The sequence below is a fragment of the Nomascus leucogenys genome, chromosome 6 (genome assembly GCF_006542625.1).
Source record: "Nomascus leucogenys isolate Asia chromosome 6, Asia_NLE_v1, whole genome shotgun sequence".
NCBI lineage: Eukaryota > Metazoa > Chordata > Mammalia > Primates > Hylobatidae > Nomascus > Nomascus leucogenys.
The window spans coordinates 74,815,354-74,830,846 of record NC_044386.1 but is presented as its reverse complement, the minus strand read 5'-3'; the positions used below and the strand labels follow the sequence as shown (position 1 = coordinate 74,830,846).

At 40.7% G+C, this 15,493-nt stretch overlaps 1 protein-coding gene across 1 annotated transcript in view; it reads left to right on the top strand.

Annotated features, from left to right (window-relative positions):
* Positions 1 to 15,493, top strand: part of GABRB3 (gamma-aminobutyric acid type A receptor beta3 subunit) — a 227,023-nt gene that overhangs the window by 191,832 nt on the left and 19,698 nt on the right. The window contains exon 7 of the mRNA XM_030814461.1: positions 12,595 to 12,747. Within this exon, the coding sequence (XP_030670321.1) occupies positions 12,595 to 12,747 (153 nt within the window). The remainder of the gene's footprint in view (positions 1 to 12,594; positions 12,748 to 15,493) is intronic.

Here is a 15,493-nt window from a genome sequence, read left to right as displayed (position 1 = left end):
GCACTGGCTCCATGGGCGTGACTGGAGTGATAAAATATGCTGCAACAGACTCACAGCACAGGATCATCTGAAGGAGTGCTGTCATCATTCACACATCACACACACTCCTCCTCTCTGTATCTGAAGGAGAGTGATAGGCTTTGATGGGGAGGAAGGCTCACCTGAGAAGAAGATGCTCTCTGGGACTGGTTATTGAAAAGACTGAGGATGAATTTCACCAATCAATGTTTGATAACATAAGAATCTCCCATCCTTGGGCAGACAACAGGTCATTGATGACCTTGGAGGCAGGAAGGAAGAGGAAGGAAAGAGGATGACCAGAGGAGGTGGGTGCTGTTCTCCTCCCAAGAGTAAGCCGCCTTCGCTCCACTGGGGTTAGCAGCCAGCCTTGGTGGTCCAGGAACTTGCACCACCTCCAGTCCACCTTGCCCCATTAGACATGGTCATCTTCTCCTGATGTTACCTGATGAAGGTTGCCTTAGCCTGGGTTTCCTTGTCATCTTTATATCAACTGCCCAAAGATTGAGACGGTGTCTTCTGCTCCTCAGTCTGTTCTTGCACAGGTTTTACTAAATTGCTAAATGTATGTTTTACAGTGTGCAATGCTGACTGTGCTTACTGAATGCTGTGCATTGTAATTGGTATAATAAATGAAAGTGCTTTGTAAAATGTAAAGCATTACAGAGATCACCAACTCTGGGTTGAAAATGCTAAGTGAAGGCGGGGCTGTCCATGTAGCTTGAACAAAGAGTGCATAAAAATTGACCCCAGTCCTGTGATGACAACCATGAAGCCATTGATTGGGTTGAATGCTCCTGACCCATAGCCACCAGCTTCGCCTTCATGTGGCTAGCTGCGACTTATTCTTAGGCTTCATCTGATGCCACTTCCTCTGGGAAGCCTTTTCAACCTGCTTGACCCCACACAGCCCCCCAGGCTGGATTAAGTGGCTGGGGTGCATCTCCACAGGGCAGTACTGACCACCTTCCAGCTCTGCTCACAGCTCACGGCGCCTGCATCTGCAAGGGCACACCTCCCTGAGGAGGGACCTGCGTCAGTCGTGCGTGGTTCGTCGTCTCCCCACCCCCATCTTGAGTAATGCCCAATGTCCTGGGTGTGTGACAGTTGTCACTGAGTAAGTAATTGATCAGTCAAGGTCACCAGCAATGTTCCCACCTCTCCACCCCAGTCCCTAAGAGCCAAAGTACGTGATAAGTAGATGTAAAAGCCTGAATTTTTAAGACACCAATCAGGTCCTTTTTTAATGCAGTGCCACTTTATCCTCCACCTCAAGAGGTCTTGCAGATGTCCCTGTATTCTCCAGAGAAGACACACTGAGAGGTTTACCTCAGGGAGGATTGAGAGCCAGCAGGAACATGAGCTTATCATTAGGAAATAGTGTCCACAACCAAGAACACTGGCCTGTGAGGCTTTGAAAAAAATGATATATTACTTCCAAAACTGGATTTCAAAGTGTTCCATGCCCTGACTGGTATGAGCTAAAGGTCTGCTCAGAACAGAGGCTAGTATACTCACTGTGGAGTAATCCTGCCCGTGCAGCCTTTGCCTAGAAAGTTGCAGAGATGGCCATGAAGGTGCTGCTATGAGGATTTCTTACTGCATTTTCATGCAGCCTCATTAGAAAGCGGGGTGAGGTGTTTGTAGAAGGTATGCTGCTTCTGTGGGGGACCACAGCCGCTTAGAATGACTTCCTGAATCCACTAACTTGAAAGCACTTAGAACCACCGTTCTCCAGGTGCAATCCCCGTCTTTCTTTTCAGTCTGTATGTGGTAGAACACATCCTAAAAATGTCTGGAGAAAATAGGCACTACAGGTATGTGGCCGAACACTTAAACTTTTCACAGACCCATGGGGCTATCAGAATGCAGTATCGTGTCTTCCTTCCAGCACATAGTGAGTCCTGCATTTACTGGGTGTAGCGGAAGAGCTCCGCATCTGTCAGTTACAAAACCTCCCAACTTTCAAAAGCTTGCACTTTAAAGTTATTCTAATTCACCTGTGCATGAAGAAATGGCATAAGTTGCAGTGTTCTAAAGATATTTTAATATTAAATGTTATCCTAATTTATTTTCCTTTCTGCAAGTATTCCGAATTAATAAGAATGTGACTAGTAAACAAGATTGAAGGACTTTCTAGCCTGAGAGAATATTCCCGAAAAAAGGGATTAGAGGCTGGGCACAGTGGTTCACACCTGTAATCCCAACGCTTTGGGAGATCAAGGCAAGAGGGTCACTTGAGGCCAGGGGTTCCTGCCCAGCCTGTGAAACACAGTGAGACCTCATCACTATAAAAAAATAAAAGATTTAGTCAGGCCACGGTGGCAGCATCTGTGGTCCCAGCTATTCAGGAGGCTGAAGTGGGAGGATTGCTTGAACCCAGGAGTTTGAGGCTGCAGTGAGCTATGATTGTACCACTGCAGTCCAGCCTGCAAGATGCTGTCTCCCCAAAAAAAGGTTGTGGGGGGAGCTAGAAAAGAACAAACACTCTGGAAGTTTATTAGGACCAGACTATGATGTCACCAGGCGGTAGGAATTTTTCAGCTCCCCTATAATCTTATGGGACCCTGTCCATTGACCTACAGGTCATTATGAGGGGCACGACTGTAACTTGTTTTTCTCCCCCTGCAGATGACTTTATGATTTTTCTCTTTGTTTTTGGTTTTCATGGGCATTATTATGATGTACCAAGTTGCAGCTTTCTCTGTGATTATTCTTCTTTCTTGGAGTTGTTTTGTTTTTTTGTTTGTTTGTTTCAGACAAAGTCTTACTCTGTCACCCAGGCTGGAGTGCAGTGGCACGATCTCCACTCATAGCAACCTCCGCCACCTGGGTTCAAGCGATTCTCCTGCCTTAGCCTCCCTAGTAGCTGGAATTGGAAGCACATGCCACCACGCCTGGCTAAATTTTGTATTTTTAGTAGAGACGGGGTTTCACCATGTTGGCCAGGCTGGTCTCGAACTGCTGACCACAAGTGATCTGCCTGCTGCAGCCTCCCAAAGTGCTGGGATTGCAGTTGTGAGTCACTGCACCTGGCCCTTCTTGGAGTTTATGGACCTTCTTGAGTCTCTCGTTGGATGTGTGTCTGAGGTTTTGGAGCATCACTGGCCATCATCTCTTCAAGGGCTGCCTCTACCCCATTCTCTCTTCTTCTAGTACCCCAATTACACACGTATCCGATCTTGTCATCATATCCTGTCCACCTTGCTCATTTCTTTCTCTGTGTTGCATTTCATTTTCTTCTCAAGCTTCATGCTGGAAATGCTCTTTTGGTGTATCTTTTAGAGAGAATCTATGCTTGCTTCTAGTAGACAGCTGGAGGCATTAACAATCTAGACTAAGCTTCATCTACTTTCTAGGGTATGAGTAATTCTGAGTTCAGGCTCAGTCTTTGAGCACACATGAGTCCGTCTGGTTTATCTTTACATCTTGAGCAAAACTCTCTGTGTAAGCATAACCAGCCCAAGCTGTAGGAGGTTTAATGTGGCCCCCTTCTTGATGGCCTCTGTATCCAGTGCCTGCCCCCTTAGTCCCCTGAGTCTTGGATGTTCTAATTAGCTTCTCATCTTTCCCTTATGAAAACTGCAGGTATCTGAAACATGGAGCTCTTCTCTCTGTTTTCTTTCTCTCCCACATCTTGATACAGATTTTTTACTGGCTTGTTATCTCTCCATTTAAGTCTCTCCAGATTTAAATAAATCTTCAAGCAGATTTATTTAAATTCTGTCCATTTTCTCCAGTCGTTTTCAGAAGATTCTATAATACCCGAACCCATGTTTTGTTTTTCACTCCTCTTTATATTTTTCAGAAAAGTTTCCAGTTGTTTCGATATGTAATTCTTATTTAGTTTGCGCTACTAATACTTGAGCGTAAAAAGGAAGAAAATTTAGGAAACCTTTTTTAAAATTTCATTTCAGGAAATTCTGTATTTTTCTGAAAACATTATAAAGAGGAAACATTTATCCGGAATACTCTGTTGTTGAAGAAAGCACTATAAAGCTCAGTCAGGGTATTTGAGCCTTTGGCTGTAACAGTTACAAGCTGTGAAAACGTGAGCAAAGCGTTTGCATAACAGACAGATATGGGATCAGGTTAAAAGAAATACTGAATCAAATTTATTTCAACAAACATATTCAGCTAAAAATCAAAGAGCTCCTCAAATATCACTGTGAACACACTGATCAACAGATTGAAACTTCAGCTTTGTATTGGTCTTGCAAATGTGTCCCGCTCACCAGCAAAATTTGGGATATACAGTTTTTGCCAAATCTGAAATTTACTCGTAACTTCAGAGTTGTCTTTGAACGGAAAGATTGAGATTTTCACAAGATATGTGGAGAACAGATGATTTAATATGCTTCTTTAATTTTGCGATGTTTGTCTTTCTCTTCCTTTTTTCTGTGGTACATTTGGACAGTGATATATTCTGACTTTATTTCAAAATACTTTGGCTAAGATTGGAAGAAAAAGAGAAGGATGCAAAATGAATAATGATGAGACATCGCAGTTAAGATATGTGAATTTTCTTGTTTTCAAAAATCAGTTTTCAAAATACTGCTTTATTTTCTTATTAATGATCATGACAAATTATAAATTTTTTTAAAAGTCCACCTGTCACACTGTTTGTAAATACATGCACTCAGCTTTCTCTTTAAGAGTCCATTTGTGAACTCCAGGCTTTAGTCTGCTTAACTAAAGCCTGGGATCCAATTATTGCCCATTCAGTCTGTAAATACTATCTACTAAAGATATAGAAAAGATAGATGAAACATTAGAAGGAAGAATTACCATCTGTCTTTTATTTGTGATTTAATTTGACCTTAAATTCCAGAGAAAAATTCCTATTTCTTTTCTCCCCATTGACTTTTGTTACAGGGATCCTTAGAGACAATTCACTTGTGCGTCCTAGCCAGTTACAATCCTTAATCTCTCAGTCCAAAATGCTGGACCAGAGCGTGCTCACACCCAGGGCCAAGGCAGCGCTTAACTGATTCTCTTTTTGCTGTGACATCACTTTTTATAAGGGCTCCTGACATATGAAACATGTCTCATTACAGAAGACAGACTTCTTCAGAAATTCATTGCCTTAAATCTTTTTTGCAAAAAGAGTTTTTAACTACCTTCATCCTTTTGAATTGCCTTTAAGACCTCCAGCAAAAATTTAAAACTGTGCTCGATGGTGAAAGCCCTGATTACAGAATCATGAAGAGAGAAGGCACCAAAGCAGGAGAAAAAGAAAAGAAAGAAGGAATTTGTATTTATTGAGTGTGTACTTTGGGTCAGATAGTGTGTTTTATAGTTGATGTGAATTTGATTGCCAGTAAAAATACATGTAGTAAACATTTTTTTTCCTTATAACGGATCTATTGAGATACAATTCACATACCATACAATTCGCCCATTTAAAGGGCACATTCAGTGGTGTTTAGTATACTCGCAGAGTTGTACAACCATGACCAAAATCAAGTTTAGAATATTTTTATCACCCCAAAAAGAAGCCCTGTATCCATTAGCAGTCTCTTCCCATTTCTCCCAACCCTAGACAACCACTAATCTAGTTTCTGCTTCTATGGATTTGTCTCTTCAGTACATTTCACGTCAGTGGAATCATTTGTGTGGTCTTTTGGGTCTGGTCTTTCACTTGCATGATGTTTTCAAGGTTCATCCATGTTGTGCCGTGAATCAGTACTTCATTCCTTTTTATTGCCGAAGAAATATACTGCATTTTCTTTATCCGTTCATCAGCTGATGAACATTTGGCTTGTTTCCCCTTTGGGCTACTAGCTATAAGGCTGCTATGAACATTCAGGTATAAATTTTAGTGTAGATACATGTTTTCATTTCTTTTAGGAAATTAACTCATATACTTAGGAGTGGAATTCCTGGGTCATATAGGGTAACATCCTTTTGAGAAACTATCAGACTATTTTCTAAAGTGGTGGCCTGATAATATTCCTACTGGAAGTATAGGAGGGTTCCAGTTTCTCCATATTCTCACCAACACTAGTTATTTTCTGTCTTTTTTCTTGTGGCCGTCCTAGAGGGTATGGTGTAGTATCTCATTGTGGTCTTGACATGCATTTCCCTAATGACTAATGATGTTGACCATCTTTTCTTATGCTTTTTTGGGTGTTTCTCTATCTTTGGAAAAATACCTATTCAAAGCCTCTTCCCAATTAAACAAATTCAGTTGTTTGTCTTTTTTGTAAGCATTCTTTTCTTTGAGACAGGGTCTTAGTCTGTTGCCCAGGCTGGAGTGCAGTGGCACAATCTTGGCTCACTGCAGCCTCAATCTCCTGGGCTCAAGCGATCCTCTCATCTTAGCCTCCTAAGTACCTGGGACTATAGGCGTGTGCCACCATGCCCAGCTAATTTTTGTATTTTTTTTTGTAAAGATGGAGTCTCACTATGTTGCCTAGGCTGGTCTTGAACTCCTGGGTTCAAGCAATCCTCCCACCCTGGCCTCCCAAAGTGCTGAGATTGCAGGCATGAGCCACCCAACCAGCCACATTCTTTATGTATTTTGAATATAAGTTCTCTATCAGATATATGATTTGCAAATATTTTCTCCCATTCTGTAGGTTGTCTTGATGGTATGCTTTGGAGCATAACAGTTTTTAATTTTTATGAAGTATAATTTAATTTTTCTGCCACTTATGGTATTCTTGCCTTGATTTTATACACAAGGAAAGAGAGGATAGTAACCTCAAAAAGGAGTATCCCAAATAACTGTGAGGCTGGATTCTTCAAACAAACATCCCTGTTCTTTGCTGCACTGTTATATGGCTCAATGCTGGTTTTTCTGTGGAGGATTAGAAAGGACTCATTGTCTGGTTGAGACAATATTTGAAACAATTTTTTTTTAAACCCCATCCCATTTTTCTTCTCTCTCTTTTCTATTTCATATATTTCCTTTTCTTAATGGATTTTTTGAACATATAATAAGGTGACTAGTAATGGGAGTAAGAACTGGAAACACTATTTTTAATTTTAGGTTGCATTATAAAATAAAAGCTAGATAATAAATGAATCGTATAGCATGATAATGGGCCCAGAACGGCTCTAAGTGAGAGCTCACAAAGCTTCCCAGGCTGCAGTGGGAGTGCCCCACCATGGCAGCTTGATGGGAAGAGGAACGCGTGATAAGTGAGCTCTGCTGCAGTTGCTAAAATACCAGCTGATTAGTTCACAGATGCATTTGAGTGGCTCTTAGCACTCTACAAAGCTGGCATGACCTTCTGTGTTCACATTTTTAATGAGTTCTTCAAAAATATTAATGCCTAGAGAATGATATAAATTCAGGCTGGATTAGAGATCCAGAGCTGTGTTTTTGGCATAATGGTAACTGCATCTGGGGAGAAAGGGCTGGGATCAGCATCTTCACTAGGTAGTTTTGCCAAGGAATCCCTGCCTTGGAACAATGCACTTGTGCCCAGGGACTGTGCCTCTATCTGTTGGCTGAGCATCTGCCTGGGGACCTGACCACATCTGCATTGGCACACAGACATCAGGGCTTCAGCGCATTTCAGTTGTAAATTCAAGCTTCTGTTTCATTTTAAAGGTGATGTCTTAGTGCAGCTGACTCATTACTTCTCAACTTTAAATTATTAGCCCCTAGCTGTGATCACTTGGGAGTTTTCCACATAGATACCGCATATTTCATGGCATTCCATCCTGCCAATATAAGGACCTTGTCTCCCGGAGCTACAAAAATACTTTTATGTACTCTTTAAGATGCACATCAAATGGGAAAAGCCTTTGCCTAGCAGAATAGATCTACTACATCAGATAATTCTTGGGTTGACTAACATTCTGAGGTCTCTGTCTCATGGCATCTTGAATGGCTCTACTGGGTCCATTACCTTGAAAGCTCTCCTTCGTCCCTGTCTGAAGGAATCCTATTCAACCATGAGTGTCTCATACACCAGAGGTGCATACACCGTGAAGCCTCTCCTAAATCACTTAGCCATGTGCGCTAGCATATTTTTATACCTCCAGGATAGTGCATGCCACAGCTTTATGGAGGCTAGTTCTGAATGAATCTGTCTGACATGGGTCAGGAGCTATAATATAAACAGTTGGGAAGGTAAACTGTGCTTTTATTCACCTTTGTTGTTTGCCCCACTTACTGTTTCCACCTCAGAGACTAGGATGTGTGGGGCATGCACCGAATACCTAAACATTTTGCTGATTGGAAATGGCATTTTCCTTTTTTTTTTTTTTTTTTTTTTTGAGATGGAGTCTCGCCCTGTCGCCAGGCTAGAGTGCAGTAGCTCAATTTCGGCTCACTGCAATCTCCGCCTCCCAGGTTCAAGCGATCTCCTGCCTCAACCTCCTGAGTGCTGGGATTACAGGCCTATGCCACCACGCCCGGCTAATTTTTGTATTTTTAGTAGAGACAGGGTTTCACCATGTTGGCCAGGATGGTCTCGATCTCTTGACCTCGTGATCCACCTGCCTTGGCCTCCCAAAGGTATTCTACTTTTAACAAATAGAATGTATTTGCTAAACAAATACAAAAGAAAATGGTATATTTTCTTACTTCCAAATTCTGTATCAATGAGTATCTTGGCGAATTTCTAGAGATTAATGTGTTTTTCAAATCGGTTTCGTATTGTCTTCTTCAAGGTCCCTAATGATCTTCCAAGTGTTTGTTTGACTGTACAGTCATGGCATTGCATGGGTGTCAATATTGGTTTCTACTGCCCACAGTTTCCCTGAAGATGTACTTTGGATAATGTTTAAGAAAGTTGACTTGGCAAATGGAAAGTTGGAGGATACAGTAAATTGCATTATCATTCAAAAATATTTGCTGCTCTTCTCTGGGAGAGGATTAAACGTTCCTTTCTCCTGACAAAAAAGTTGGCAGTGAGACTTGCTCTGGCCACAGAAATGTGATGGGAAGTATGTATAGCTCTTCTACCACAGAGGCCAACAGTGTTGCAGACAGAGGGAGCTAAGTGGACATATTTTTTATAAGAAAAATTTTTGTTACACACTACTGAGATTTGGGGGCTATTTGTTACTGTAGCATAAGCCAACATGTCCTGACTGATGCAGAGACTATTCTATGCATGGTGGACTATAGTAAGATTTACCTGAAGCAAAGAGAAGCAAATAAGTGCTAAGAAAGGTCTGAGGTTGCTGTGAAATTACAAATCAAGAGCCAATATTGAAGTTACTTCAGTAAAGATATTGAAGTTGCCATGGGATTTCAAGCTACAATTCAATAAAGATGTTGAGCATTTTGTGTATTAAGCTCTACTGAAGAGTCACATAAAGAAACTAAATACTCCTATTTTCATTCATTCAGCATTCAGAAGTATTTATTCATAACCTATGATGGTTTTGACATTTACCTAGGCATTGTAGCATATAAAAAAAATTACCTCACAAATTCTGCCCTGGAGACTGTACAGCTTATTAAGGAAGATCTTACCTTGGTAAATGTTTATAATTATAATAATATGAATAATGAGGAAAAAATTCAAGAGGGTGATTACTTACATTTGGAAGGAGGAGAAAGAAAGGATTCATGGAAGATGGGGCTTTGACTAAGACCTCGAGGTATGGATAAGGAAAGACACACCTTCAAAACTGGGATGTGAGTCAGCAGAGGCAGGAAATAGAGAAGAATATTTTGAGGCAGTGAGAACCTCTTTGACTAAAAAATGTTATGCTTAATGCAGAAACATGGTGGAAAATAAAACTGAAGTTAATTTGGGAAAAGATGGAGAAACTGAAATTCTTGGATGCGTGTTTTGATGTTTGTGGGAAGCAATGAACCGTAGAAGATTTTGAGTGTGGCATGACAGTGAGCATCATTTCCGTGTTTCCTGAATGTGCCCAAGTCGCGAAAGGCCCAGAGCCGGGAGGGCGAAGCCCTCGAGGAGGGTCTGGCCCCCGTGCATGTGCATCAGTCCCATGATCCACATTTACAAGAAACGGAGTCTAAAAACAACAGAACTGTATGAAATGTATATGAAGGGAAGCCTCATTCTACTGATGGTGTTGGAGAAACCGTTTTGCTGTTTGTGGAACCAAAATCCATGTATGTTTTCACCTCATGTCAAACACTGAAATAATTGCCAACTCTCAAAATAGGTTTGCAGGTAGATCTGTACTGTGAACTTACCTAAGGCTAAATACAAGTTTTAACAATCACAAGGGAAAAAGTGAAATGGATAGATGTAATTGCATACAAAAAGTTAGGGATCTGTTTGTCGTCCACTGAAAGCCATTACAAGGTTTACAACAGACAACTGGGAAAATGCTTGCAGAGAATACAAGCAAGGATTAGCATATAAAGTGTTCCAATGAAAAGGTAAAAACCATCAGAGGAAAGAGAAATGAGAAAAATAAATGAGTAATCAGATAACTTATAAGATTAAATACAGAGAACAGACAAACATTTAGGAAGTATTCAATTTTTTAAAAAGTAATTGAAAGGACAAGGTTTTCCCGAGGGATTTAGCAAAAACTATTATAAGAGATAATGTATAATATTGTCATATTTGCAACGTACGCTAGGCACTTTTATTAATCTGCTAATAGTGGCAGCGGCATACATTGGTTTGATACATTTGCAAAGTAATTTGACAATATTTATCAAAAGCTTTAACCCTTGGCCTAGCAATCCCGCCTTTGGCATATTCATCCTCAAGAAATAAGTCTAAATATGGAAAAACAGCTCTGCACAAATATATCCTTAAGAGTACTATTTATAGTTGTATAAAAATTGAAAACACCTAAATCTACAGCATTCAGGGATTTGTATTTATAGAGTCGTTGTGTCGATATTTGATGGATCATTAGGAAGAATCGAAAATTGTGTTTACAAATAATTTGTAGCAACTCTAAAAATTATTATGCTGTGATGACATGTGATATATGCATTTGATCAGAACTGTGTAAGAGAAATTCTACACAGACACACACAAAGACTGGAGGAAATTTCTGAGACTGTCAGCCTTGAAGTGCTGGGTATGTTTGGTGATTTCTTTTCTCTTTTATATAATCCTGGCTGCAAATGTGGTTGATGCTAAGGTAGGAGGCCTGGAGATAAAATCGTTCATCTCCTGCATAATGGTAATAGTCATACGAGTGAATCAGACTGCCAAAGAGAAGAATCTAGGGACAGACACAGAAAGGGACATGGAATAAAGCCTGAAGAATGCATATATTTAGGGGCAGGAGAAGAATAGGAGCCTGCCAGGCTTGGAGTAGGAGGAGATGAGGAAAGGTGAGGCCTCTTGGAGTTTAGGGTGTGGGCAGCTTCAGAAAGAAGGCACCTGCCAGTGTGGGGGAGCAATCAGAGTTGCTGATTAGAGAGGGTCATTGGGTTCTCACTGGCTGGCCCTCAGGCAGCTCCATCAGAATCCAGAAAACAAGGAGTGGGAAGATTAGAACTGAGAAAGTGGCCTATTGAAACAAACAGAGGGAAACAAAGGCCACACTTGCCTTGCTCTAAGAAAAACAAAATAGGCCGGGGGCAGTGGCTCACACCTGTAATCCCAGCACTTTGGGAGGCCGAGGTGGGTGGATCACAAGGTCAGGAGTTCAAGACCAGTCTGGCCAATATGGTGAAACCCTGTCTCTACTAAAAATACAAAAAATACAAAAAAAAAAAAAAAAAAACCAAAAACAAAAACTAGCTGGGTATGGTGGCAGGCATCTGTAGTCCCAGCTACTCAGGAGGCTGAGGCAAGAGAATCGCCTGAACCAGGGAGGTGGAGGTTGCAGTGAGCCAAGATCATGCCACTGTACTCCAGCCTGGGCAACAGAGCAAGACTCCATCTCAAAAAAAAAAAAAAAAAAAAGGAAAACAAAATAAGACAGAAAAGGCAAATATAGCGCTGAATGTGGCGTGATAAATGGCATATTTTCTCACTCTGTCATGGTGGTGGTGGTAGGATTCCAAAGTGTGTTGAGTGGAATGTCATCCAAGAATTAACACTGGGACTTGTGGGCAAGAAAGCAGACAGGTGCTTCTTCGAGGCTCTCAATAATGCCTCTTCTGTGGCCGAAGCAGAAGCCCTCAGTGTGCACCACTGCTTTCTCCGGGACTGGACTTGCTTCTCTGCCTCTCTGGTTCTCAGTGTGCCCCCGAGCTAGCCCAGTCACTCTAGGGGCAAAGCCTCCAACATCTGTGTTCAGGGCTGAACTCCAGGTGGGCTGAAAGGACAACTGGTAAAAGCCTTTCTTGCCCAGTAAAGCCTTGAGCCACATCTCCCCTGTTTACAAGGAAGAAGGGGATAGTCATTCATTAAAGAATAAACAAGGTATTTGGCATTATTCTGGATTCTAAGCTAAAAACTTTTAAGTTTTTCCAAGTTCTCAACTGAGCATTTAGCCTTAGAAGAGCATCCTTATCACTATCTTATAAATAGAGCGAAAATCATCCCCCTCTTAATTCTTCTATAAATAACGCTAGCAGACAGAAGCAAACTGCTTGGTGGAGCACCCCTTCATTCACGGACTTTTCCATTGCATGTTGTTGACCTATGGAAGTCAAAGCAAACTCTTTAGTCTGCCGTGTCGTTTCTCCAGTGTAATATCCTTGTCTGTTTCCCATAGGTGCCTATCCTCGACTGTCACTGAGCTTTCGGTTGAAGAGGAACATTGGATACTTCATTCTTCAGACTTACATGCCCTCTATACTGATAACGATTCTGTCGTGGGTGTCCTTCTGGATCAATTATGATGCATCTGCTGCTAGAGTTGCCCTCGGTATGTGCTCTTTTTAAGTGATATTTAAATGTAAAGTCACCATATCATTACAGTATTAAGAGAGTTCAAAGGCTGTAGTTCAACTACCATTTTTTGACATCGTGACACAAGCATTGCCCGTATAGTCACTTTTTATCTTGAAACACTAATTTCACGCACGATTCCCTTGATGTGTTAATTTAATTATAAGGCTCAAATATGAATCTTCATGCCCATGAAAGGGAAAATATGCTTGCAGAATATTTGCATGATAAAACTATTTTTGACACTAATTTTAAAGCAAGGATTAACATCTCCTGTTCAAAATTATTCCATGGCCCAGAAAGAAGACTTGATTAATTGTGCATTCTTCTTTTTTAAGTCAGAAAAATAGTCAAATATTACAGCATAGAATTGGAATTACACAATTTAATGAGCATTAAAATATGGAATTCAATTCTGAATGATTCCCAAAGGCTCTAGTGATCTTTTCTGACCATTGGTTATTTGGCAACTGGATTATTAGCTGATGTACAGTATGTATTATAGGTTCCAATGTTATTTTTAGCATTTTGATTATTAAGGGAAGGCTTATAGTTTCAGAAACATTATTCTCTCCTCAGCTGATTAATATGAAACTGCGTAGACAAAATAATTATTTAAATACATTTACGTAAGTACAGAGCTGATGGGCAATCTGCAATCTATCCCTTTGGGTAGGGTTGAATTTATCTCCTGAAAGTGAAAGTATTAATCGTACTTATAAAAATTGATGGAAAAGAATTATCAACACATTATCTGGCAAAGTACCTTACAAAAAAACATAATAATTCAGGGTTCCAGTTATCCCTTCTTTCCTGTTCTTTTCTTTTTTTTGAGACAGAGTCTCACTCTGTCAGCCAAGCTGGAGTGCAGTGGCAGAATTATGATTACGGCTCACTGCAGGCTTAACCTCCTGAACTCAAGTGATCCTCTCAACTCTACCTCCTGGATAGTGGGGACAACAGGCACACACCACCACACTTGCCTAATTTTTAAATTTTTTTGTAGAGATGGGGTTTCGCCATGTTTCCCAGACTGGTCTTGAACTCTTGGCCTCAGGTGATCTGCCCACCTCAGCCTCCCTGAGTGCTAGGAGTATAGGCGTGAGCCACCACACCCAGTCCTTTTTCTGTTTGCCAACTTTTCCCCAGACTTTAAATTGAATAACATGTTTTCTTTTCTAATAAAATGTAAGTACATGTGTGTATATGGATGACAAACGTGTGACTTGCATAGTCGTAATGAAGATTAGATTTATTTCCCAGGAAATAACACATAACTATGACTTGAGAAAATCAGGTAGCTATTCCTAAGGGTGTTAAGTGAATAAAAAAACCACTCTATGAAGAGTAAAGCTGCAAAAAACTGAAAGTGCTGTTTTAATTGTTATGTATTTCTAATAGGTATCATAAGCACAGTTCTCTTAAAAAAAAGAAAAAGAAAAAAAAAACTCCAGGACTTTTCTACAGCCTGCAGATCTTCCCCTGTAATTGTCAGTCTTTATGTAGCTTTTACTTTAAAATATATATATATATATATATACATATATATTACTAGATTACGCTTTGTTAAACTCTTTTCTCTTTTCACTTGGAAAATTCAGAGATATTTGTAGGGGCAGATCTAAATTATGCAGAGCTGTTAGCTTATACGATTTCAAGCACCCCTTTTAAGAAAAATAATATGAAATATACAAATACAAAGTTGCTGGGACCCCTCCCCAAGCCTAGAAGAGGCCTATGAAAGTGGAGACCGACCTGAAGCATCTGCTACAGAGAATTTGCCAGTCACTGCGATAATTAGTGAAATATGAGAACCAAGGAACCATGATTATCTGACATTACAAGGGGTGGGGTGTACTGAAAATGTGCATATCCGAATTTCCCAGCCATTACAGATTCTGTCCCTCCCTAATTGTAAAGTATTGCCTTCTACAGTATTAAACCGTTAATACCCCGAAAGTGAGTTACATTCAACCCAATTTCATTAAGGTATTTGAAAGTAGATTCTACTTTTTCTTCACGACACCGCATTATTAATATAAACAAACCATACCTCTGTGGCTTTGCTGGGATGAAGGCATGGGCTGGCTAGGGTTGCTGAGGCTTCAACATTGGAGGATTGACGCTTGTGCTCTGGGAGGCAGGCATGAGAGCCAGAGTGAAGGGGATATTCACTAGAGTTAGGGTGACCCCGAGGTCAAGAGGGCAGCTGTGATCTTAGGGCTGTGGGTCTGGCAAGACAAGAACCCAACAGATCCAGCTCTCAGAGTATGACACCTGCACATGCATTCCCTCTGTCCCTCCTGCCAATACAAGACTGAGTCTAGATCTACAGTCACTGGGAAATGTCAGTTGGTGAATTCAGAAAAAGTATGACACAGTGTCAGGAGCACTGAGTAACATCATCATCATCATCATCATCATCAGCAGCAGCAGCAGCAGCAGCAGCAGCATCATCATCAATACAAGAGCCAGGATTAATAAAGGCTGAAAATTATCACATAGTTAGGTGCCACATTCTCTCCTAAGGCCATTCATGTAGTTATCTGTTCTGGAGAAGATTCACAACACAGTACGAAGTATTATTGCTCCAGTTTTACAGAGCACAAAAATGAAATACAGAGAAGCTAAGTAACTGGTACGAAGTCATATAATTACCAAGTTTCAGAAGAAAGATTTCAATCCAGTTAGTCTAACTTCCAGACCTTCTCCCTTAACTACTA